Raw genomic sequence first — 25,320 nt, 5'->3', positions numbered from 1 at the left:
AGTGGTCAAGGCGTTTTGTGTGTCCTGTGTCAGGGCAAAGAAAAATTGGGATTTGGGAGACCCCACACTTTCGGATCATTAATAATTCTTCCAGTTTGTGTTGCAATGTATTCGAATTCTTTGTTTTAAAGCTGTAAGTTATTATTTCAAAACAATGTTCTTTTAGTTTTACGTAAGTTTTATTTTCATTCCTTTTCACACCTGGAATAACTTTTCTCCCACTTTAGAAATGACTTTGGTGAGATTCTGCTGGTGGCAAACTCTTTTTTCTTTCCTCTGTGTGTACTTTGTCCTCTTTCTTAAGAGTATTTTGCTAGACATTAACATAAGCTTATTAATATAAGCTGGCAGTTGACTTTCATCAGTTTCAAATATGCCATTCCACAATCTTGTCTCACAGTTGCACCTGAGAAGTCAGCTCTCTCCTCCTCCCCACCTTCCTCTTCCCTCTTTAGAAGTGAATCTTATTTTTCTTGTACTGTTTCTATAAGAGTTGTTTTTGGTATTCTGCAGTTTCATGATATCAAGGGTGAATTTTTTATCCTGCTAGGAGTTAATGTGTGAAGAGGTGTCTATTTTGAAAAATTATTAGGTATCATCTCCTCAATTATTATCACTGCCACCTTTACCTCTTTGCTCCTTTGAGAACTCCAGATGACTCTTAGACCTTCCCATTCTTTAGACAAGGTCTTGCTGTTTCCCAGGCTGGAGTGGTGGGACCACAGGCACGTACCACCATTGTAAGGGGCGGGGTGAGGGGCTCCCTTTATTGCCCAGTCTGGTTGATCTTCCCATTCTTCATCTATTTTTGTCTCCCTTTGCTCCTATTATCTCTTTGTGTTACATTCTTGGTAGTTTCTTTTGCTCCATCTTCTGGTTCAGATTTTCTTCTTAGTCACATTTCATCTGTTGCTAAACCTATCTGCTGAGTTTAAATTTTAGGTATTTTATTTTTAACTTCTAGGTTTTTTAAAAATATGCTTTCATATTTTTCTGTCCTTGGGTATTTTCTAACATCTTTTATATGTGTACACTCACAGAATCTTTTTCCAGTTAATGTTTTCTTTTTTTTGAGACAGAGTTTCGCTCTTGTGGCCCAGGCTGGAGTGCAGTGGCGTGATCTTGGCTCACTGCAACCTCCACCTTCCACTTTCCCAGGGTTCAAGCCATTCTCCTGTCCCAGTATCCTGAGTAGCTGGGACTGCAGGAGCAGCCACCACGCCCAGCTAATTTTTGTATTTTTAGTAGAGACAGGGTTTCACGATGTTGGCCAGGCTGGTCTTGAACTCCTGACCTAAAAGACAATCCGCCTGCCTTGGCCTCCCAAAGTGCTGGGATTATAGGTGTGAGCCATCCCACCCGACCCAATGTTTTCTTCATAAAAAGGATCTTGACTTTTTATACCTATATTTAATCTTTTTTTTTTTCTTTTTCCTCTCTAGCCCTATGTCATAATTTATTTCTTGAAAAGAGGTATTTTTGACATGCTCATGTATGGAAAATTTACAGTTATGTCTCAAAGACTCAGTGTAACATTTAAACAAATTAATGTGCAGGAAAAGTCTGAAATTACATTTCAAATACTATTAGTACACTGTCAGGAGCAGTGCAGAAGTTTTGCAGGCATGATGAACACTGAATTAAAGTAAATGTGTGATGCACATCGCTGGCACTAGGAGAGGAAATGATGATATCGTATTCAGTGTAAGCTATTCTCTGCCATTTTGTGTTTGTTCTGAACACATTTCCATAGTGCCTATTTTTTTTTTTAAACAGCCAAGTATTTGATTATATTTGGTATATTTATTATAATATAATCAAATATATTTAGTATTTGATTATATTTGCTATAACATTTTTTCCAGGCTGTAATTATTGGTGCTATCAAACTTTAGTATCATGATTATTTGTTTGTGTCTGAAGTTAAATAATCTGGACCCTGACTAGAGATTCTTTCATTCAGCTCATACTCCAGTGAGGTAGAGAGGCTTACTGTTTTGGGATTGTGTTCTTTCTAGGCTCCTTTTTTAGGGGTATGACTTTAGCTGGCTGCACAGAATAAATGTTATTTATGTTACTTATAAGAACTGCTTGATGTATACCCAGTACTTTTATTCCTCCACATACTTCAAATTTTGTCTCAGGAATAAGTCACATTAATAAACCCTTATCATACATCTAGGATTATTTTTCTTGATCTGTAAATCTTGTATGTATTGTCAGTATATTGTCTGTAACATTACAGATTCCTGTTGATATGAGACTCATTAGGAGGGAAAGCTCCCTGGCTTTATAATAGGAAGCGTTTTTTTTTTTTTTCCTTCCCTTTCAAGCAGTTGACTTGCTTTTTATCTTATGGACATGCTGAGCAGTATGACTGATCAATACTTGTCATTAATGCATATCAAAGAAGCTTGTAATCAATATTATTTAGAACTTCATGCGATGAACGTTTTGTATTTGTCCATTCCAAATCATGTTTGTTAGTGTTGCCTTGATCACCATTACATGAAGGAGGGACTTTATGTGATAAAATGTACATATGTGTGCCAGAAGGAGAAGAGACATTAAAGTGTCTTAAAATCTCCATCTAAAATCTAGAGGCAACATGGATACCCAAAAAACTATGAGAAAGTAGTTGTACAATTAAAATGCATACAAGTAGGGGACTCATGAACCAATCAAATAAAATCTGTATATGATAATCTTAAAATGTCACCAACTTCAATCATAACCTATTAGTTATTATTAGTATTTTAATATTATACTCAGATGGAGCTTTCCTTACTTCCAAAGTACTTTCTCATTTATCAAACAGGAGAGAAAATGAACAATGTTGAAATTTTATTTCTGAAATGTTTTATTTTTTTAATCAATACCTATTAAGTATAGAATTTCCTTAAAAATTAGCAAACAACTCTCAATTTCACTGTTAGGACATTGTTATAGAGAGGGAAACATTTATTTTCTTTTTACATTTATCCACATTCCAAGTAGATTATCATAGTAAGGTTCTTCTGTGTTACTTTTGTCCAAGTTGTGACAACTGAAACAAAATAAAACACAAAATCATACATAAAACTTTTAAAAAAGATCACAAAAGCAGCATTCAAACATACTTGTAAACCCTTTAAGAACTTCCACATCCTAATGTTTATCACTAACTCAAATGTAAAACATCTGCAGATATTTAAAAACTGAAGGCTGGGCACAGTGGCTCATGCCTGTAATCCTAGCTACTTGGGAGGCTGAGGCGGGAGGATCACTTGAGGCCAGGAGTTCAAGACCAACCTGGGCAACATAGCGAGAGACTGTTTCTACCAAGAAAAAGAAAAGAAAATAGAATTGCAATAAACATCATCATAGCAAAGAAATGTAAACATTATTAGGTAATGTTAACTGATGGAAAACAAAACCATGGGAATGAAAAAAAATTAGTATTAACTTTGTGAAAATATAAAGAGAAATGTCATGAGTGACAGACTACTGACAGTTCTCATATATTTCTGTATTTCTAAAGGATCATTAAAAGCCACAGCAAAGGCTTTCAGCTCTGGAAGGATGTGTACACTCCTACTGGAAACAATTTTATCAAGATTTTCTTCTTAGTTGTCCATGGCAATGCCTATCTTGGTATAGCTGTATGGCTTTTGGTTTCAGCTGGTTCAGGTGAGTAAGTGGTTTTCTTTTTCTCTTTTGAATAATACCAATAGCAACATGGGTATATTAACAGAAACAAACAACAAAGGTATACTTTACCTGTTTAATGAACTGTGTAGCATTAAAAAGCTCACTGCAGCCATATAAAATGTGTTTGCCTTGTTTTCCCTGCAAAAATCAGTCAGAACTTAGATGCAAGTAAGTAACAAGAAATATATTCAATATTCCCAAGAAAAGAGATTAATATGCTACTTTTTTTTGGTAATTCTTGACAGTCTTTCTTGGGGACAGTGTTGGATTTTAGTGTACACATCTACCTAAAATCGCATGAAATAAAGAGGAACAAAGTGGTGAAATGAGCATGGTTTTTTTATCCCCCAAAGTAGGTACTATGGCACACTATTGGTGCCATTTCCTATTACACTCAGAAGGAATCTGATGACTGTCATATTTCACAGGAGCAACAGTTACCCATACAATCTTAGAACATTCTTCCAATGTAGGATGTGTACTGCTTGAAGAATACATTTGAGTTTCTTTATGCTGAAAGTGGGCTATGGTGCAGGTAGCATGGATTGTGCTTTTAGTCTCACTTGAGCAACACAGTGTTTGTAAGTTAATACATCTCATTCCACATTGACAAAATCAGGAATAAAAGTCACAGTTACAATATTGGAAGCCAATCACAACAGTCAAATCTCTACTAATGATTTGCTAATTTCTTGTATGTATTGTGAACTTGAAGGTAAATTTGTAACACAACTCTGTGATGTATAAGCTGATCAAACATTGTTGGCTGAATACATGTCCTAATGGCCATCTCTGAGAATAAATAAAAAGCCACAACTCAGATTTTTTTTTCAAAATAAGATGGTATACGGGTCATATAATTGGATTCTTGTGGCTAACAGGCATTAATAAAGGTAGAGGTTACAGTATACAAGAAGGAAGCAAGCACAGGGAAACATTAGAGGGGTCCAGAACTTCTAGACACAGCTCCCAGGGGAACCCGATTCTTGTTCAAGGAGAGGTCTTTTATGTCTCTCTGGTCAGGTAGGAAAAATCAGGCTCAACTGCAGAAACCAAGGGAACATGACAAAAACTAGGTGCAAAATGTAAAATCAATCTTTACATTTTCTATTAAACAATGCTGGCAAGCCAGCACAAGCTGCCCTCTGGTTTATCTTAGTCTCTATAGCCCAGGACTGGAATTCATCACTAGTTAACTTCATTCAGGTTTGGCTAAATATCAGCACCATGGATCCCGGCATTCTTAGAGATAAGCACGGGGTACAGTAGCCCAGCTGAGATTAATTCTGACTTGTACAGTCCCTACCTTGGGCCAAGCTTTCTTAACCAAATTACTCATCATCATTCTTTTCTAATCATTTTTAGCCATCCAATGCAGTGTAGGTGTAATGTTCAAGAAACGTAGTTTATCAAACATTCCAGTGCAAACTTGTTCTTAATCATGTACAAGCTTGATGAATCCTTTCTCAGTTAGAAATTGAACTTTATGGCCTGGGTGCAGTGGCTCACACCTGTAATCCCAGCACTTTGGGAGGCCAAGGTGGGAAGATCATGATGTCAGGAGTTCAAGCCCAGCCTGGCTAGCATGGCGAAACCCCATCTCTACTAAAAATACAAAAATTAGCTCCCAGGCATGGTGGCACAAGCCTGTAATCCCGGCTACTCAGGAGGCTGAGGCAAGAGAATCGCTTGAACCCGGGAGGCAGAGTTGCAGTGAGACAAGATCGCGCTACTGCACTCCAGCCTGGGCAACAGAGCGAGACTCGGTCTCAAAAAGAAAAAAAAATTTAAACTTTATGAAATGTACCAATATATTGATTCAATGTAAAATTACGTAACTCAATGTAGTTCTTTCTCCAACCAATCACCTTCCATCAAGATAATACCTTGTGGTGGTTTTAAATCAAGATCCCAATTCATCAAGATTAGTATTATCAAATGTTTTAATAAAATCGGTCAAATTATTTTTTTACCAATTATCCAGAGTTATACAAAATAGATGTATAGCAGTATTTTCTGGCACTTGCCCCTTATGTTATGGGCTGGTATAAACCAAGGACCATGTTAACTAATTCTGTATTGCAAGTCTCATGTAGGCATAGTCATTCTTATGTTTAGTTTCATATAGACTATACTGACAGAGGTTTCTAATGATGTGAGGAAGGCTGTCACAGACCTACTAGCTCATTTCCTTCTTAATATGGCTGAATGGTAGGGAAAAGATTAGGATTATTAAGGACAAAATAAAACTAAGACTAAAAGGGATTCAAAAATCCTCTCTGGACAATTAAACTAGGGGGCTTAGTAGCTACTAAACATTTAATGGATCTAAAGGGCATCTATGAATAACATAATGAAATATATAATATAATGGTCAAAGACTAGATGCTTTGCCCCTATGATCAGAAAGAAGACAAGGATGTCTGCTCTTGCCTCTTCTATTGAACAAGGCATTGAAGGTTGTAGCCAAGGCAGTTACAAAAAAAAAAAAAAAAACATTCCAGATAGAAAAGAAGTAAAACTATCTCTCTTTAGATAATACGATCTTGTACGTAAAACTTCTAAAAATTCATTAAAAACAATAAGAACTAATAAACTTAGCAATGATGTAAAACATAAGATCAACATAAAAATCAGTTGAATTTTTATGTATTTGGTATGAAGAATCAAAAAATGAACTTAAGAAAATGCCTTTCAGAAGAACATAAAAATATACTCTGAAGACTACAAAATATTGAAAGAAATTAAAGATATAAATGAAAAAACATGAAGATAATACCTCTAAGTATAACTGTCTGAGGAATGATGGAATGGACTGTTTCTATTTTCCCCTATCTAAGCCTGGAATTAATGTTTTTTTGCATCTTTCCTCACATGTGGACAAGATAGTCTTGTAAACGTGCAGTTATCCACCCCAACTTCATGTAACTGGGAATGGACGAAGGGGAAAAGCATGGCCAGTCTCACATTGCTGTCAGCGCCACTGGTAAGTCCTCTTGCCGAATTTGATGGTGCCCTAACTCAGGGGTAAAGGTCTGGGTAAAAACTAATGACAGGAGAAAGGAGGAAAATTCTTTATTCTCAGAAAGGGAGCCAATAAGTAAATAATGCAAAAAGGGAAAGTTAACATTATCTTGGTATCTTGTAAGAGGCTGAGAGCAAGAGAATATTCTGTCTAAGACTGGGTTGCAGGAGATTTAAGAATTTAATCTGCAGAATTTTATCTGAATCTTGATGAAGCTAATAACATCTTGAGGATAAACACAGAATAACTGTAATACTTGTCTTTTGGCTCCCAGTGGTTTTATCTACTGTAGAGCACCACTTTTGGGAGGGAAAGTTAGGACACTGTTTTCTCTCAAATGCACACAAATGATTTTGTTCAACAACGAAGTCACAGACTACCACGTGACTATTAAACACAGATATAATTTGTTAAGAAAGGTGTCCAGAAACACGGACATAAAATAACTGCTGCATTTCCAACTAGTCATGCTCTAATGCCTATGTATCTTGTTTCTGTGGGTGGAAGGCATTAACTGAAGTTAAAAAAAATTTTTGGTACTGAAACCAAGTAAAGGATAACGTGGTGGTCTTACACACTTGCCGCTGATAGCCCTGATTTTTTGCCGACAATAATTACAGAGTTAAGTATTTTTGGGAATAATTACTACTCATATGACACTGCCTTGGGGAACTGAAAACTCTTGTCTTTCCTCCCCCACCATCTTTCAAAAGGTTCCTGAAGGATTTTGGATCAAAAAGATATATTCAAACTATATTCAAGCAATAAAAACTCAATGGCAACAACATATTTGGTGGTTAAACCAATCTGGGCAGAAACACTGGCACAGTTCTGAGTCCGATGGTAAGCCCAATTTGCCTTTAATGAAAAGAGACATACTGAGAGAGACGACTTAATGACCTGTATTGGTTGTTTACAAGAAATGTTATTTCAGGAGGAAGGGAAATGGTGGCAAGAAGCCTGGAAAAATGATAAAACTCAACAGTTACATAAAGATGGGAAGACACATGCACACAGACTCAAGAAGGATTAAGTATGCTCCTCAATTAAAAGCCAAAGTAGTGCAAGGAAAATGGCCTGGTAACTTGGCAGAGTAAGCAAAAAGAGTGAATTTATGGGAAACTTATGGTGCCTCAGTCAATTACAACATTTTAGTATAAGAACAAGAGCTGATTTTGTCAAGAAAGATGAAAAAAAAAATTAGTAAGCAAACCAAATCATAATGTAATGCTATTTGGTACAATACTGGTATCATTGGTGAGATTCATATGAACAATTCTATGACCAAATGAATGAGCAAATGTATTAGGAAACTGAATTAAAACCCCTACAAGGTCTTCTGGTAAAAGACCAGATTAGCAGAGAAATGAACTAGATTTAGTTAATAATTGTTATACAATTTCATAAAATTCAACGTTCTGTGGTAGAAAGAGGTAAAACTGTCAAGCTGGGACATTATTAAGAACAAGTTTTCACTGGACTATCTGGTAAACTTCAACTTTTTTAAAAGTTATAATCTACAGTCGCTACACAAATGATTAGGATTTTGGTGTTTATTTTCTCATTTTTCTGTTATATAATGTAAAAGTTGAAAAAAAAGAATGATATCAAGTGATTAAAAAAGCTTAACCAAGGGTAAGAGTCTGTGGAATGCAAAAGTGTCTATTGCAACTATGTGTTTATCCCTAGGAGCACCTGGAACCAGTCATGTTGCTAACCGTTGGCCAAACCTGAATGAAATGTTCTAACTAGGGATGAATATTGTCTTGTGCTAGGGTCAAGACTAGGGGGCAACTTGTACTAGCTTGTCAGCACTGTTTATAGAGATGGTTTGCATCTGGTTCCTGTCATGGTCCCTTGGTTTCTGCTTTTGAGCCTGGGCATGCAACCTAATTTTGGCTATGAAACTAGAGAAATATTAATCTGGCACAAGACAAGCATGCCCTCTCTGACCACTCCTATTCAACATAGTATTCAAAGTTTTGGCCAGGGCAATCAGGCAAGAGAAAGAAATAAAGGATATCCAAATAGGAAGACAGGAAATTGAACTGTCCCTGTATTCAGATGACGTGAACTTTTACTTAGAAAAGCCCACAGTCTCAGCCCAAAAGCTTCTTAAGCTGATAAACAACTTCAGCAAGGTCTCAGGATACAAAAATCAATGTGCATAAATCCCTAGCATTCCTATAAGCCGAGAGCCAAATCAGGAACAAGCTCTCATTCACAATTGCCACAAAAAGAATAAAGCTAACTGGGGAAGTGAAAGATCTCTACAAGAAGAACTATAAACCACTGCTCAAAGAAATCCGAGATGACACAAACAAATGGAAAAACATCCATGCTCATGGATAGGAAGACGAAATATCATTAAATGGCCATACTGCCCAAAGCCATTTATAGATTCAATGCTATTTCCTATTAAACTACCATTGACATTCTTCATAGAACTAGAGAAAACTGTTTTAAAATTCATATGGAAACAAAAAAGAGCCAAAATAGCCAGGGCAATCCTAAGAAAAAGAACAAAGGTAAAGGCATCATATTACCTGACTTCAAACTATACTATAGGGCTCTACAGTAGCTGAAACAGCATGGTACCGGTACCAAAACAGACCTATGGAGCAATCAATCAAACAAAACAGAACCAAGAAATAAGACTGCATACCCACAACTATCTGATCTTCGACAAACCTGAAAAAAACAAGCAATGGAGAAAGGACTCCCTATTCAATAAATAGTGCTAAGAAAACTGGCTAGCCATATGCAGAAAACTTAAACTGGACCCTTTCCTTACACCATATACAAAAGTCAACTCAAGATTAATTAAAGACTTAAACCCCAAACTATAAAAACCCTGGAAGACAACCTAGGCAATATCATTTGGACATAGGAATGGGTAAAGATTTTATGATGAAGACACCAAAAGCAACTGCTATAAAAGCAAAAATTGACAAATGGGATCTAATTAAACTAAAGAGCTTCTACACAGCCAAAGAAACTATCAACAGAAAAACTACAGGATGGTAGAAACTTTGTGCAAACTATGCATCCAGCAAAGGTCTAATATCCAGCATCTATAAGGACCTTAAATTTACAAGAAAAAACTACCCCAGACCAGGTGTGGTGGCTCACACCTGTAATCCCAGCACTTTAGGAGACCGAGATGGGTGGATCACTTGAGGTCAAGAGCTCGAGACCAGCCCGGCCAACATGGTGAAACCCCATCTCTACTAAAAATACAAAAATTATCTGGGTGTAGTAGTGTGTGCCTATAATTCCAGCTACTTGGGAGGCTGAGGCAGGAGAATTGCTTGAACCTGGGAGGCAGAGGTTGCTGTGAGCTGGGATGGTGTCACTGCATGCCAGCCTGGGCGACAGAGCAAGACTCTATCTCAAAAACAAAACAAAACAAATCCATAAAAAAGTGGGCAAAGGATATGAACAGATATTTTTCAAAAGAAGACATACATGTGGCCGACAATCATATGAAAAAAAGGTCAACATCACCAATCATCAGAGAAATGCAAATAAAACCACAATGAGATACCATCTCACACCTGTCAGAATGATTATTTTTTAAGATGCTGGTGAGGTTTTGGAGAAAAAGGAACACTTATACACATCTCCTTTTGGAACACCAGTGGAACTGTAAATTAGTTCAGCCACTGAGGAAGATAGTACGGCGATTCCTCAAAGACTTAAAGACGGAAATGCCATTCAACCCTGCAATTCCATTACTGGGTATATACCCAAAAGAATATAAATCATTCTATTATAAAGATGCATACACATGTATGCTCATCGCAGCACTATTCAGCACGACAGCAAAGACATGGAATCAACTTAGGTGTCCATCCATGGTAGACTAGATAAAGAAAATGTGGTACATGTACACCATGGAATACCATGCAGGCATAAAAAAGAATAAGATTATGTCCTTTGCAGGTACATGGATGGAGCTGCAGGCCATTATCATTAGCAGACTCATGCAGGAACAGAAAACCAAATACTGCATGTTCTATAAGTGGGAGCTAAATGATGACAACACATGGACACGTTAGAGGGAAACAACACGCCCTGAGGACTTTTGGAAGGTGGAGGGTGGGAGGAGGGAAAGGATCAGGAAAAATAACTAATGGGTACTAGGCTTAATACCTGAGTGATGAAATAATCTGTACAACGAACCCCATGACACAACTTTACCTATGTAACAAAACTGCACATGTACCCCTGAACTTAAAAAAATAAAACACCTTCTTTGTACAAGACTAGGGCTCTTCTGAAACTAAGGTATCTCACACACATCTTGGTGGTTCATAATGCAAAGATGAAGTATCTCCTATAAAACTAAGAATTCTAAGAATAGTTACTTGTTTTGGAGCTCTGTGACATCTGCCTGTGGTTTTTTGTCTTCACTGTACCATAACCCTCTACCATTATTAAAGCAATACATGAAATAAGGACATAAAGAATGATCATTATTTAATATTAAGTGAATAAAGATTACAAAATGACATTCTAAAAACAGCAAATTCTGTTGCCCCTAAATTTTTAATAGCGTTTTTCCTCTTCAAATTACACCCCTTCCTTCCTTTTTGCTTAGCTGTCTGCCACTCCCTGCACTCCCCTTCATTTGCTAACTCTATAGTTCCTGTTTGCTGAAAAAAAAAACCAGACACTTCAAGTTTGTTAGACATATGTTGCTGATTTAAGTTAACAGGATAGGAGTAAAGTGCATATTATTCAGATCAATGAGTTTTGTGAATCATTTCACTCAGGGAGTTTTTTTTTTTTTGGAAGAGCTTGCTTGAGGTCTCTAAGCATTTGAATTTATATTAAGACAGGTGGCTGCAAAGTGCATTATATCAATAAGATACATTGTTTTCTAGATTAAGTACAATTTAAGGCCAGAAATGAATGTGTTGGAAATAGGAAAACAATGAACATTTAAAAATCATATATGCATGATTTAAAAACTACCTTTTAGAAAATAAGTTATAGAAGCATCAGGATAGCCATCAGAGGATGCTAGTGTTCTACCTATAAAACCATCTAACAACAGACTAAAAAGGCTAAATAAAATGTACCTTTATGTAGTCAACAAGATTTTGATATTCAATGTAGTTGCCTCCTCCCACCACAAAAACAATGGCCTAAAATGTAAACAGAAAAAAAAAAAAGCAACATAGTTTTTAGTCTGAGACCTATCCTAAAATTAAGGTTAAAAAATGCTAGCCAAAAGTCATATTCTAAGCACCTGATGCTATTTTAATTAAGAAATTTCTTTTGAAAAAGTCTATAAATTTCTAATGTCTTTTGAGCTGTATGAAGAAGAGATTTTTCAGAAACAATTTAGAGAAAAATAACTGTATTCTTCAATTAGGCAATACCAAATCGAAAGGGCTTTCTCCAAAGGACATTTTTGAATTTAGGGTTATTTATTGTAGGCAGGAAAAATTAGAAAACCTAGCATTTATATAATTTCCAAAATATGTTATTTACTCTCTTTTTTACTGAGACACTTCTTTGTATTTCAAATGAAAACACAGTCATGGTATCGTCACAAATGTTTGGAATCCAATTTCAGAAAGTTTCCACACATGTAAAACTCTCACTGCAATCCTAAAGACTTCATTTCCTGTGAATTATCAGTTATTTTTAAGCTTAAAATATTATAAATATAAGCAGCTCTATAAATTAGAAAAATATAATTGCTAGACTAAATTTTTTAAAAAGAATCTTGGGTGTACACAACTGGATTTATCAAAATTACCATACACTAATCATCACAAAGCCATGTTTTGGACAAAGATAGTCATCAAGACTGCTTGGTAACCTTTCATCTTTCCTTTGTAGGACAGAGAATTTTTATAAGAAACTTACCTCTTGGAATGGATTTTTGTTTCTGGGAACTGAGCTGAAATAAAGAAAAACCGTACTGAAAATTTCACCCATGGCTTTTATTATGGATAAAACAGGTATGGGAAATACACACACATGCACTATTAGATAGGTATTCACAGTTCTACCTCCTTTACCTTCTTAGAGGAGTGGGTCCTTTAATTTTGCAGAGCTGAGTGGTGAACTGAGATTGATAGAAAGAAGCTAGAAGAGGGAGATATCTCAGAGTCTAAAAGGAAATGGGGCAACCTATTACTTTAAAATAAAATTCTAGATGACTGAGCAGCAGCTCCCATGAGGAGGAGTGGAAATCTGGGTATAAGGTGTATGGATAAAGCATATATTTTATATGGTAAATTTTTACCACACTCAATATTAAATTTAGTTTGTGGGTATCTACATTTGTGGAAAAACTATAAATTATGTATAGGAAGAATAACAGGAAGCAAAGAAGGAATGGAAGGACGGATCTGAATTTTGCTGTAGCTTATTTCTTAATAAAGATCCCTTAGACATCAAAGTATTTTAAAAATATATATAATAAAGACATTTTTCAAAGCTTTTGCGAGTCTAGACTTATATTTGTTTTGCGTGCTAAAACAGGCTGTACAATATGACTTACATGGAAAACTTAGATTTTCCCCAAAAGTAATTTTTCAAAATCTCAACTGAGAAAAGAGGGCGATTACAACTTTACTTAATTGTTCAGAGGCTGATTACACAGTTCTGTCATCTTTTCCTTATTTTTATGGCCTGTCTGAATATTCCATAGAAGAAGCTACGAGTCCACCTGACTGAAATGCCTCTTCAGTGTTTAAGTTCCTTTAAGAGAAGACATGGATGAGGGGGGTTAAGACTGAAATAGAACAGTATTACTAGTTATTAATCACCAAGATTTAACTGTGATGGGATAGCTCAGGAGAAGGCTCTGTTAAAAATGAAACTCTAAGCTTATCTGTCTTATCAATGCTAATATTCCTTCTGATTACCATGCATAAACTGCATTTAGGATTAAACATTTCTCAGTAAATTACCAAGAAGCCAAATATAGTCTCCCTTGGTATCCATGAAGTTCCATGAAGTTCTACCTTGGGTTCCAGAACCCCCGGTAGAACCAAAGTCCACAGAGGCTCAAGTACCTTATGTAAAATGGTGTAGTGTTTGCATGTAACCTACACACACCTTCCCATATATTTTAATCTCTAGATTACTTGTAATACCTAATACAGTGTAAATGCTATGTAAACAATATAACAAACTATATAGTTTACATTGTATTAGGTATTGCTTAGAGAATAAACACAAGAAAAAATAAAAGCCTGTACATGTTCACGTCTGTTTTTCCCCCGAAATATTTTGAACCCTGGTTGGCTGAATCCATGGATGAGGAACCCATGCATACCGAGGGCTGTGTATCTACTTGGTAGCTAAATGCAAGGAAGGAAAAAATGTAAGCTGGAGAATCATCAATATAGGAAAGTTGCTAATCCACTGTTGTAAAATATACAATCAGTGGTTTTTAATATTATTTACAGAGTTTTACAACCATCACTGTCTAATTTCAGAACATTTTTGTCACCACTAGGAGAAGCCCTGTACCCATTAGTAGTCAATCCTCATCCCCCTTTCCACATAGTCTGTTCTTTGTCAGATTCTCTCTTGCCAACAGTAGCTGCTATTAGCAGTTCTTAGGCAATTTTGGTGGCATTTCTGGTAAATTCAGGAAAGGATAACATTTCAAGTTATCAAGCAATTTAATCTAGTGACTAGATTATTTTCATACCATCTACAAAGATATGAAAGCTTGAGATAGAGCAAATATAAAGTCCTGAAGATCCCAAACATAAGGCACAGGCAAGAAACTAGCTTCAACTAAGTTTCAGTGTGACAGGCAAATCATTCCAGGCAGTTATTATTTCCTCCCCAATCCTGCCTATTCTTTTTCTGTATCTTGTAGGCTATTTTTCATACCACCATTAATCATAAAAATTAATATCCATGAGAATATCTTACTATCCAATGTCTATGATAAAATGCAGAATTTATAGAATGTTTCATTGCCACAAGGTGTTATATAGCAATGGTTCCCAGAGGCTTTAATTTTATGGAGCAGTTAAATGAAAAACAATCAAACAACTGGTATCCAATCTAAAGCCCTATTTTTTCAATTGGTTCAATAATACTCATTTAAAAACAGATGTTATCCAAATTTCCCTCACCCACAATTAGTTTCTAATATCTCCACCATTTCATAAAAAAAACCAGTAGACATCTAAATGGATTTGGGTGTGTATATATTTGGAAGGAAAAATATGTAAATGCTTAGTATCATTACTAGAGATATCTCTGGATAATGAGATTATACATACTGTTTTCTTACAGGTTTTCCAAATAGTATGGATTTTTAATAATAAGCAATACTATTTTATAATAAATCAATTATTTCCATTATTGAGGGGAAAAATCCACAATAAGTTAAAGAAGACAAAAGCTGCTTACCTGTCATTGCCCCGCAGCATTTTGGGATCAAAATATCTATAGTCATCAGTTTCCTATTAAAAAAAAAAAATAGAACTTAACCATGACTGTGGAATTTCTCTTTAGAAGGTCACAGTTTGGCTTAGAGTATCCTATTTTAATGAATCTATCAATTTTGTGGAATGTACAACCACCACCCCTAATACTTAATGAGCACTTACTATGTATGCGATAACCTTTATTCTAAGCACTTTAGATGAAGTTACTCAATCCCAATAACGGTCCATCAGGTTGTAACTGTTTCCCTCATTTTTTTAGATTGGCAGTTTGGTGTACGGAAAAGTTATTTAACTTTATAAAAGTTACATAACTAGTCACATGACTAGTAAGTATGGGAACTATAGGGTTTAAACCAAGGCAGTCTAGTTTCAATGCCCAAGTTCTTAACTACCATGCCAGAGAAACGAATTCTTTTTCTGGAGCATTGACAGTCCTACCAAAACCTGGCTCATGACAAATACATTACACATGTTGCCACTATTTAGTCCTATACCCAATGGTGGGCACTGTTAATCAGTCATAGCACTCTCAGTAAACCCAAACATAGTGCAAGGATCTTTCAATACTTTGCTCCGAGAAACCACTACCAGTCAGACTTACAAGGCAAGATAACCTATCTGATATCTAGCCTTAATTTTAATTTATTCAATTAAGAAATAAAAGAACATTTAATAAATGAACTGATAAAAATGCATCTAGAATTAGATTGCAGCATTTTAAATGGATACAATCAAGATTATTTGTCAGGTCTTAGTATACTTTGCTAATCCCTTTAGCATTTTGCTAATCTCTTCATTGCCTCCAAATCAATTTGTCCATCTGGGAACACGAGAAGGATGAGAATGCAGACAGCCACCTCATCTAGCAGATAAAAAACGCTTTCAAAACAGAAAAAGTTACTTTTCCTAATTAAGTAAAAAGAATCTGTCTGCAATAACATGCCTTGAGTTATAAAGTGAAAGTCAAGTGAACATCTATATACTTTCTTGGTTTAGAGAAACATTCCAGTAAGATCCACAATGTAGCCATCCGTGTGTTTATGGCAGATAAATGTGGATGTATGTTGGAATGAGTACCAGGCAGGAATACAGCAGTAGTAGGTTTCTGGTTCCAATTCTGTTACTAAAAGTAGTGTGACTTGGAAGTCACAACATTTCTTGGTTGCCTCTCCTACATTGTTAAGATAACTTAGTTTCTTTAACTCTATAGTTCTGTGATTCCATGAATGGAATGATTTTTGCCCTAATCAAGAGACCATCCTGGTCAACATGGTGAAACGCCATCTCTACTAAAAAAAAAAAAAAAAAAAATAACTTGGCCTTTGGTTAAAATCCCAGGTCTGCCATTATTAGCTATGTGTCCTTGGGCAAGTTAACCTGACTTCATTGCACTACAATGTCCTCATCTATAAAAAGAAAATGATGATAATACTAGTACTTTTCTCAGAAAGTCCTAATGAGATAATAGGTGAAAAATGCTTTTTTTTTTTTTTTGAGACAGAGTCTCATTCTGTCACCCCTGCTGGAGTGCTGTGGGCATGATCTTGGCTCACTGCAAACTCTGCCTCCCAGGTTCAAGCAACTCTCCTGCCTCAGCCTCTAGAGAGTTGGGATTACAGGTGTGTGCCACCATTCCCCCCCCTAATTTTTTGTAGAGAGGTGGTTTCACCATGTTGGCCAGGTTGATTTTGAACTCCTGACCTCAACTGATCTGCCTGCTTCAGCCTCCCAAAGTGCCAGGATTACACACGTGAGCCACTGAAAAATGCTTTGAATGATTTCTGGCACATGATAAGTACTCAATAAATGTTAGCTATCATCATTATTATTGTCATTATTTTTCATCTCAAATTCAAGATTAGGGACGGTAACAAAATATCATAAATTCTGTTTTCTTTTTTTGAGACGGGGTCTCATTCTGCCACCTAGGTTGGACTGCGGTGGCACAACCTTGGCTCACTGCAGCCTCAACCTCCTGAGCTCAAGTGATCCTCCCACTTCAGCCTTCTGAGTAGCTGGGACTACAGGTGCACATCACCATACCCAGGTAATATTTTCTACTTTTTGTAGAGATGGGGTTTCACTATGTGGCCCAGGCTGGTCTCAAACTCCTGAGCTCAAGTGATCCACCAGCATTGGCCACCCAAAGTGCTGGGATTACAGGTGTGAGCCACTGCACCTGGACAATATCAAAATTTCTTAACCCCCTGTATATTTGGTATCTGTCTAAATTTTTGCATTTACTTATATTTTTAATCTTTATAGTTGCTTGGCATAATATCTCCTGGAAGTTTACTGCCTATTATGAAGCAGTATTCTCTAAGATAATTAGTCATAAATGTATTCCTCTCTTAGTCTTTTTTCATGTATTCTAGGATGTAGTGATAAAGTCTATCATTATTTCATTGTATACCACTTTATCTGTATTGATTCCCAGGTGGAAGAATCTAATCCTTTTTAGCTTATCATTATAAACAATTCTCCTATTCTTTTCATAATATTAATTGCCCTTTTGAGATGTTTTATTACACTGTATCTTTGTTTTCACACCACTGAATTTTAAAACTTGTTTTTGTTAGTTTCTTCTTATGTTGTTACAGTCATGTTTGACAATTACAAAAAAAAGGTCACACTCATCTGAAGATTATGTTTGTACTCTTTCTCAGGATTGGAATCCTAAGCCTCACTGCCAAGTCTATAGGGATTTAGACCAACTCAAACCAGGGTTCTGATGTGGGTACCGTCATGCTGTTTTTGATTCCAGATTCTTGTGGTAATAACCACCTTATGGTTGTGACAGTAAAAGGATGGGATGTTTTATGAAACAGATTGTGATGATTTTTACATTCCTTTCTTGAATTACAAACAGATAGCTTAGAAACCCATTCTTTAAGTCAATGCTAACAATACTGACCCATTTGTCTATTCATCCAACAATTTCATTGTCAATTTACTTCTTCAGCCCCCCAAAATTTAGTGCCCTCTAAACAGATGCACTTAAAATTTTTACTGTGCACTTCTTGCCTAATTTAACTTTTATAAAATTAAATTGGTTTGGTACTCTTCATACTATATCAACTGATATTCACTGGTTCTTTTTTCATTTACAGAAATTTGTTCTTTAGGATATATTTTACATTTAATTATACATATAGGATATAATCTACATTACATTTGAATGAGAGCTGGCTAGAATGGGTATAGCAGCTGAGAAAACCAATTCCAAGAATCTGTGATAATGGCTAAAAAAGGCTTCTTGAAAACATGGCCTCTTCCTTTCCCTCACGTATTCTGCTGTGATTAAGCTCACAAGAAACTCAATCTGATTTTATTCTCTTTCATACTAGTCAGTTTAACACATTCAGGAATTTACACAAAATATAATGTTACATGGTACTCACAGGGTTTGACTTCATCTCCATAAGATTGTCCAAAATACGAGTAACAGGTAGATTCTGTGAAGAGATGAGTATTTTGTTAAATATTAGAATAACAAACCAAAGTTCCTCTCTATTAAAACAACCTGATCATTCTACAGTTAAGTAAGTTTACCTTTCAATTAAACATATTATAAAATTAAGTAGTCTGTGAACAGTAAAGGTGATGTCAAAGATGTAAATACCCTTGGCACTACTCAAGTTTCCATAGGAAAATATAATTCTAAATAAAATGCTCCTTTAAATGTGTAGGTGTATTCAGGTGTTAGTACAAATACATGTTTGGGCTTTTTACTTTGTTGAGTGTTTGCTTTTAATACTAGTAACTGCAAGCTTTTGTTTTGATCAAAGAAGAATCCCTTTATTATTTTTTTTTTTGAGATGGAGTCTTGCTGTTACCCAGACTGGAGTGCAGTGGTGCCATCTTGGCTCACTGCAGCCTCTGCCTTCTGGGTTCAGGCGATACTCCTGCCTCAGCCTTTCAAGTAGCTGGGATTACAGGCTCATGCCACCACGCCTGGCTAATTTTTATATTTTTAGTAGACAAGGTGTTTTGCCATGTTGGCCAAGCTGGTCTTGAACCCCTGACCTCAAGTGATCCACCCACCTCGGCCTCCCAAAGTGCTAGGATTTCAGGCATGAGCCACTGTGCCCGGCCAGAATCCCATTGTATTTTTTTCATTTCCTCTCTGTGGATCATAAAAGTTTTCTTTAAAAATAAAGTAACTTCTAAAGTTCGTGAAAATGTATGAGATTAAATGATGTAAAAGAGTTCATTTCTAATAAAAAGGTATTTTTTTGTACTTTGGAAAATGGGGATATGGATACAGGAACAACTTTATTGACCATATTTATTTTGCCTGGGATAAATAGCAAGTTTTCAATGTTGCACTGCATTGTCTTACAGAACAGATTCCACTGTGAACATAAAATGTACAACGCAGGTGCTGGTAAAAGGTTATCTCTTGACATGTTTACAGGCTATGGCATTAAGAAATACTGTTACACTTCAGTCTGACAAGTATTATTATTTTGAACATAACACGTCAAGTTTAGAAAATTTAGTAGGTGACTATTATGTCTATTCAAAGTACATTCCCAATGAAGTGTTATTCTGTTCATTTTGAACTGGTATTTCCTTTGTGAATTATACAGGATGTTCTGAAAAGAATAGTCTTGTATCTATTGTACTTTCTGTATTTTAGAGACTTCATACAACAAACACATTCAATCTGACTTTATAATAATACATTACTATTATATAAGGATTTTTCATTTTCTGAGATCATAAAACATTTTATTGTTATTAAAATGGACTATCACTAAGGATCCTGTTGCCTTCCCTAGACTGGTAAAGTAAAAACCTCTTTACGATGGTCTTAGGCAAGTAAATTTAAAATTAAAGCTGTTTCATTACTCTTGGAGCGGTCTGAATATACTTCCTGAATACTATTTAGATTTTTTTTAAAAACGTGGCTCAAAATTTTACCTTTTAAGTCTTGTTTCAAATAAAATTGAGTATGTTCACTTAAGAGTAAGTCTAAACCGGAGAGAGATCCAAGATGGCTGATCACTAGAAGATCGGGATTGTAGCTCCCAGTGAAAGCACAGAGAACGAGAGGACGCCACACTTTCAGACAAATTTTTGTTGCTCACGCACCAGGAGATTCCCAGCGAAGGAGCCCCACAGGTCGCCAACGCGACTCTTGTGGCCGGCGAGGCGGTTTTGCCGCTGCCTTCGTGCGGCAGTTCTTGGTGCAGAGTCAGAAAAGCACCATCTATCATAACGCTGCTGTTTTGGCCGGCGCAGTGGGTTGCTCAGATTTTAGCGCTGGGAATCAACAAGTTGGATGTCCACTCAGAAACCCAATTATAAAGACAGTAATTATAAAGACCACAGATGGATAAATCTATAAAGAAGGGAAGAAAACAGCCTAAAAAGGCTGAGAATACCCAAAATCAGAATGCCTCTCCCTCTACAGGGGATCACAGTTCCTCATCAGCAATGGAACAAGGCCTGATGGAGAACGAGTGTGTGCCATTAACAGAAGCAGGCTTCAAAAGGTGGATGATAAGAAAATTCTGTGAATTAAAAGAACTTGTTCTAACCCAATGCATAGAAACTAAGAACTTTGAAAAAAGGTTTGATGGAATGTTAACAAGAATACACAATTTAGAGAGGAATATAAATGAATTAATGGAGCTGAGAAACACAACACGAGAACTTCTTTGCGAACTATCTACAAGTTTTAACAGCCGAATCGATCAAGCAGAAGAAAAGATATCAGAAGTCGAAGACCAACTTGATGAAATAAAACGAGAAGACAAGATTAGAGAAGAAAGGATAAAAAGGATCAAGCAAAGTCTCCAAGAAATATGCGACTATGTGAAAAGACCTAATCTATGCTTGATTGGTGTACCTGAATGTGACGAAGAGAATCAATCCAAGCTGGAAAACACGCTTCAGGATATTATTCAGGAAAACTTTCCCAACCTAGCAAGGCAGGACAATATTCAACTCCAGGTAATACACAGAACACCACAAAGATATTCCTCAAGAAGACCAACCTCAAGGCACATAATTGCCAGATTCACCAGGGTTGAAATGAAGGAGAAAATACTGAGGGCAGCCAGAGAGAAAGGTCAGGTTACCCATAAAGAGAAGCCTATCAGACTCACAGCAGATCTCTCAGAAGAAACCCTACAAGCCAGAAGAGAGTGGGAGCCAATGTTCAACATCCTTAAAGAAAAGAACTTTCAACCCAGAATTTCATATCCAGCCAAACTAAGCTTCATAAGTGAAGGAAAAATAAAATCCTTTGCAAACAAGCAAGTACTCAGATTTCATCACCACTAGGCCTGCTTTACAAGAGATCCTGAAAGAGGCTCTACACATAGAAAGGAACAACCAGTACCAGCCACTCCAAAAACATACCAAATGGTAAAGAGCATCAAGACAATGAAGAATCTGTATTAACTAACGGGCAAAACAGCCAGCTAGCACCAAAATGGCGGTATCAAATGCGCACATAACAATATTAACCCTAAATGTAAATGGACTAAATGCCCCAAACAAAAGACACAGACTGGCAAATTGGATAAAAAGCCAAAATCCATTGGTGTGCTGTATCCAGGAAACCCACCTCACATGCAAGGACACACAAAGGCTCAAAATAAAGGGTTGGAAGAAGATTTGCCAAGCAAATGGAGAGCAAAAAAAGCAGGAGTCGCAATTCTCATCTCTGATAAAATAGACTTTAAAGCAACAAAGATCAAAAGAGACAAAGAAGGACATTACATAATGGTAAAAGGATCAATGCAACAAGAAGAGCTAATGATCCTAAATATATACGCACTCAATACAGGAGCACCCAGATACATAAGGCAAGTTCTTAATGACTTACAAAGAGACTTAGATTCCCACACAATAATAGTGGGAGACTTTAACACCCCATTGTCAATATTAGACAGATCAACCAGACAGAAAATCAACAAGGATATCCAGGACTTGAACTCAGACCAGGACCAAGCAAATCTAATAGACATTTACAGAACTCTCCACCCCAAATCCATAGAATATACATTCTTCTCAGCACCACATCACACCTACTCTAAAACTGACCACATAATTGGAAGTAAATCACTCCTCAGCAAATGCAAAAGAACGGAAATCATAACAAACAATCTCTCAGACCACAGTGTAATCACGTTAGAACTCAGAATTCAAAAACTAACTCAGAACCACACAGCTTCATGGAAACTGAACAACTGGCTATTGAATGTTGACTGGATAAACAATGAAATGAAGGCAGAAATAAAGATGTTCTTCGCAACCAACGAGAATGAAGACCAACATACCAGAATCTCTGGGATATATTTAAAGCAGTCTCTAGGAAAAATATATAGCAATAAGCGCCCACATGAGAAGCAAGGAGAGATCTAAAATCGATACCCTATCATCAAAATTGAAAGAGCTAGAGGAGCAAGATCAAAAAAACTCAAAACCTAGCAGAAGACAAGAAGTAACAAAGATCAGAGCAGAACTGAAGGAGATAGAGACACAAAAAACCCTTCAAAAAATCAATAAATCTAGGAGCTGGTTTTTCGAAAAGATCAACAAAATAGACCACTACCCAGATTAATAAATAAGAAAAGAGAGAATAACCAAATTGATGCAATAAAAAACGATAAAGGGGCTATCACCACAGATTCCACAGAAAATCAAATCATCATCAGAGATTATTACAAACAACTCTATGCACATAAACTAGTAAACATGGAAGAAACAGATAAATTACTGGACACTTGCCTCCTCCCAAGCCTACCAGGAAGAAGTCGAAACCCTGAATAGACCAATAACAAGGTCTGAAGTTCAGGCAGCAATTAAGAGCCTACCATGCAAAAAAAGCCCAGGTCCAGACGGGTTCACAGCCAAATTCTACCAGACATACAAAGAGGAGCTGGTACCATTCCTTCTAAAACTATTCCAAATAATCCAAAAAGAGGGAATCCTTCACAAATCATCTTATGAGACCAACATCATCCTGATACCAAAACCCGGCAGAGACTCAACAAGAAAAGAAAACTTCAGGCCGATATCCGTGATGAACATAGATGCAAAAATCTTCAATAAAATACTGGCAAGCCAATTGCAACAGCACATCTAAAAGCTTATCCACCATGATCAAGTAGGATTCATCCTGGGGATGCAAGGCTGGTTCAACATATGCAAGTCTAAAAACGTAATTTACCACATAAACAGAACCAAAGACAAAAACCATATGATTATCTCAATTGATGCAGAGAAGGCCTTCAATAAAATTCAACAGCCCTTTATGCCCTTTATGCTAAAAACCCTCAATAAACAGGTATTGACAGAACATATCTCAAAATAATAAAAGCTATTTACGACAAACCAACAGCCAATATCATACTGAATGGGCAAAAACTGGAAGCATTGCCTTTGAAATCTGGCACTAGACAAGGATGCCCTCTCTCACCACTCCTATTCAATATAGTACTGGAAGTTCTAGCCAGAGCAATCAGGCAAGAAAAAGAAATAAAGGGTATTCGATTAGGAAAGGTGGAAGTCAAATTGTCTCTATTTGCAGACGACATGATTGTATATCTAAAAGACCCCATCGTCTCAGCCCAAAATCTCCTGAAACTGATAAGCAACTTCAGCAAAGTCTCAGGATACAAAATCAATGTGCAAAAATCACAAGCATTCCTATACACCAATAACAGACTTAAAGAGAGCCAAATCAAGAATGAACTGCCATTCACAATTGCTACAAAGAGAATAAAATACATAGGAATACAACTAACAAGGAATGTAAAGGACCTCTTCAAGGAGAACTACCAACCACTGCTCAAGGAAATAAGAGAGGACACAAACAGATGGAGAAACATTTCATGTTCATGGTTAGGAAGAATCAATATTGTGAAAATGGCCATACTGCCCAAAGTAGTTTACAGATTCAACGCTATCCCCATCAAGCTACCAATGACCTTCTTCACAGAACTGGAAAACACCTTAAACTTCATATGGAACCAAAAGACAGCCCGCACAGCCAAGTCAATTCTAAGCAAAAAGAACAAAAGGGGAGGCATCACACTACTGGACTTCAAACTATACTACAAGGCTACAGTAATCAAAACAGCATGGTACTGGTACCAAAACAGAGGCCTCGAAGGCAACACAACATATCTACAACCATCCGATCTTTGACAAACCTCACAAAAACAAGCAATGGGGAAAGGATTCCCTGTTTAATGAATGGTGTTGGGAAAACTGGCTAGCCATGTGCAGAAAGCAGAAACTGGACCCCTTCCTGACACCTTATACTACAATTAACTCCAGATGGATAAAGACTTAAACATAAGTCCTAACACCATAAAAACGCTAGAAGAAAATGTAGTTAAACCATTCAGGACATAGGTGTAGGCAAGGACTTCATGAACAGAACACCAAAAGCATTGGCAACAAAAGCCAAAATAGACAAATGGGACCTAATCAAACTCCACAGCTACTGCACGGCAGAACAAACAGTCATTAGAGTGAATCAGCAACCAACAGAATGGGAAAAATTTTTTGCAGTTTACCCATCTGACAAGGGGCTGATATCCAGAATTTAAAAAGAGCTAAAACAGATTTACAAAAAAAAAACAAACAAGCCCATTCAAAAGTGGGCAAAGGATATGAACAGACACTTTACAAAAGAAGACATACAAGAGGCCAACAAACATGAAAAAATGCTCATCATCACTGGACATTAGAGAAATTCAAACCAAAGCTACATTGAGATACCATCTCACACCAGTTAGAATGGCGATCATTAAACAATCTGGAAACAACAGATGCTGGAGAGGATGTGGAGAAATAGGAACACTTTTACACTGTTGGTGGGAGTATAAATTAGTTCAACCATTGTGGAAGACAGTGTGGCGATTCCTCAAGGACCTAGAAATAGAAATTCCATTTGACCCAGCAATCCCATTACTGGGTATATATCCAAAGGATTATAAATCGTTCTATTATAATGACATATACACACGAATGTTAATTGCAGCACAGTTTACAACAGCAAATACCTGGAACTAACCCAAATGTCCAACGAGGATAGGCTGGACAGGGAAAATGTGGCACATATACACCACAGAATATTATGCAGCCATCAAAAATGATGAGTTCGTGTCCTTTGTAGGGATATGGATGAACCTGGAAACC

At 36.5% G+C, this 25,320-nt stretch overlaps 1 protein-coding gene across 7 annotated transcripts in view; it reads right to left on the bottom strand.

Moving 5' to 3' along the window:
* Nucleotides 1-2,829: 2,829 nt before the first annotated feature.
* The window catches only part of SCFD1 (sec1 family domain containing 1), a 101,411-nt gene continuing 78,920 nt past the window's right edge, over nucleotides 2,830-25,320 (bottom strand). For 4 of the 7 annotated variants that reach the window (XM_017537575.1, XM_017537580.1, XM_037741715.1 and 1 more), the window contains 7 exons: nucleotides 18,555-18,608; nucleotides 15,116-15,168; nucleotides 12,599-12,632; nucleotides 11,803-11,868; nucleotides 3,915-3,977; nucleotides 3,760-3,828; nucleotides 2,830-3,046 (listed from right to left, as the gene is read on the bottom strand). In XM_017537575.1, coding sequence (XP_017393064.1) covers nucleotides 3,023-3,046; nucleotides 3,760-3,828; nucleotides 3,915-3,977; nucleotides 11,803-11,868; nucleotides 12,599-12,632; nucleotides 15,116-15,168; nucleotides 18,555-18,608 — 363 coding nt within the window. In that variant the 3' untranslated portion in view covers nucleotides 2,830-3,022. The remainder of the gene's footprint in view (nucleotides 3,047-3,759; nucleotides 3,829-3,914; nucleotides 3,978-11,802; nucleotides 11,869-12,598; nucleotides 12,633-15,115; nucleotides 15,169-18,554; nucleotides 18,609-25,320) is intronic. The other 3 variants (XM_017537581.1, XM_017537576.2, XM_017537579.1) reach the window with 2 other exon arrangements.

This window comes from Cebus imitator, unplaced genomic scaffold, assembly GCF_001604975.1.
Source record: "Cebus imitator isolate Cc_AM_T3 unplaced genomic scaffold, Cebus_imitator-1.0 Scaffold104, whole genome shotgun sequence".
Taxonomy (NCBI): Eukaryota; Metazoa; Chordata; class Mammalia; order Primates; family Cebidae; genus Cebus; species Cebus imitator.
Note: the sequence above shows the minus strand (reverse complement) of the source record. Positions and strands in the feature narration are given on the sequence as shown.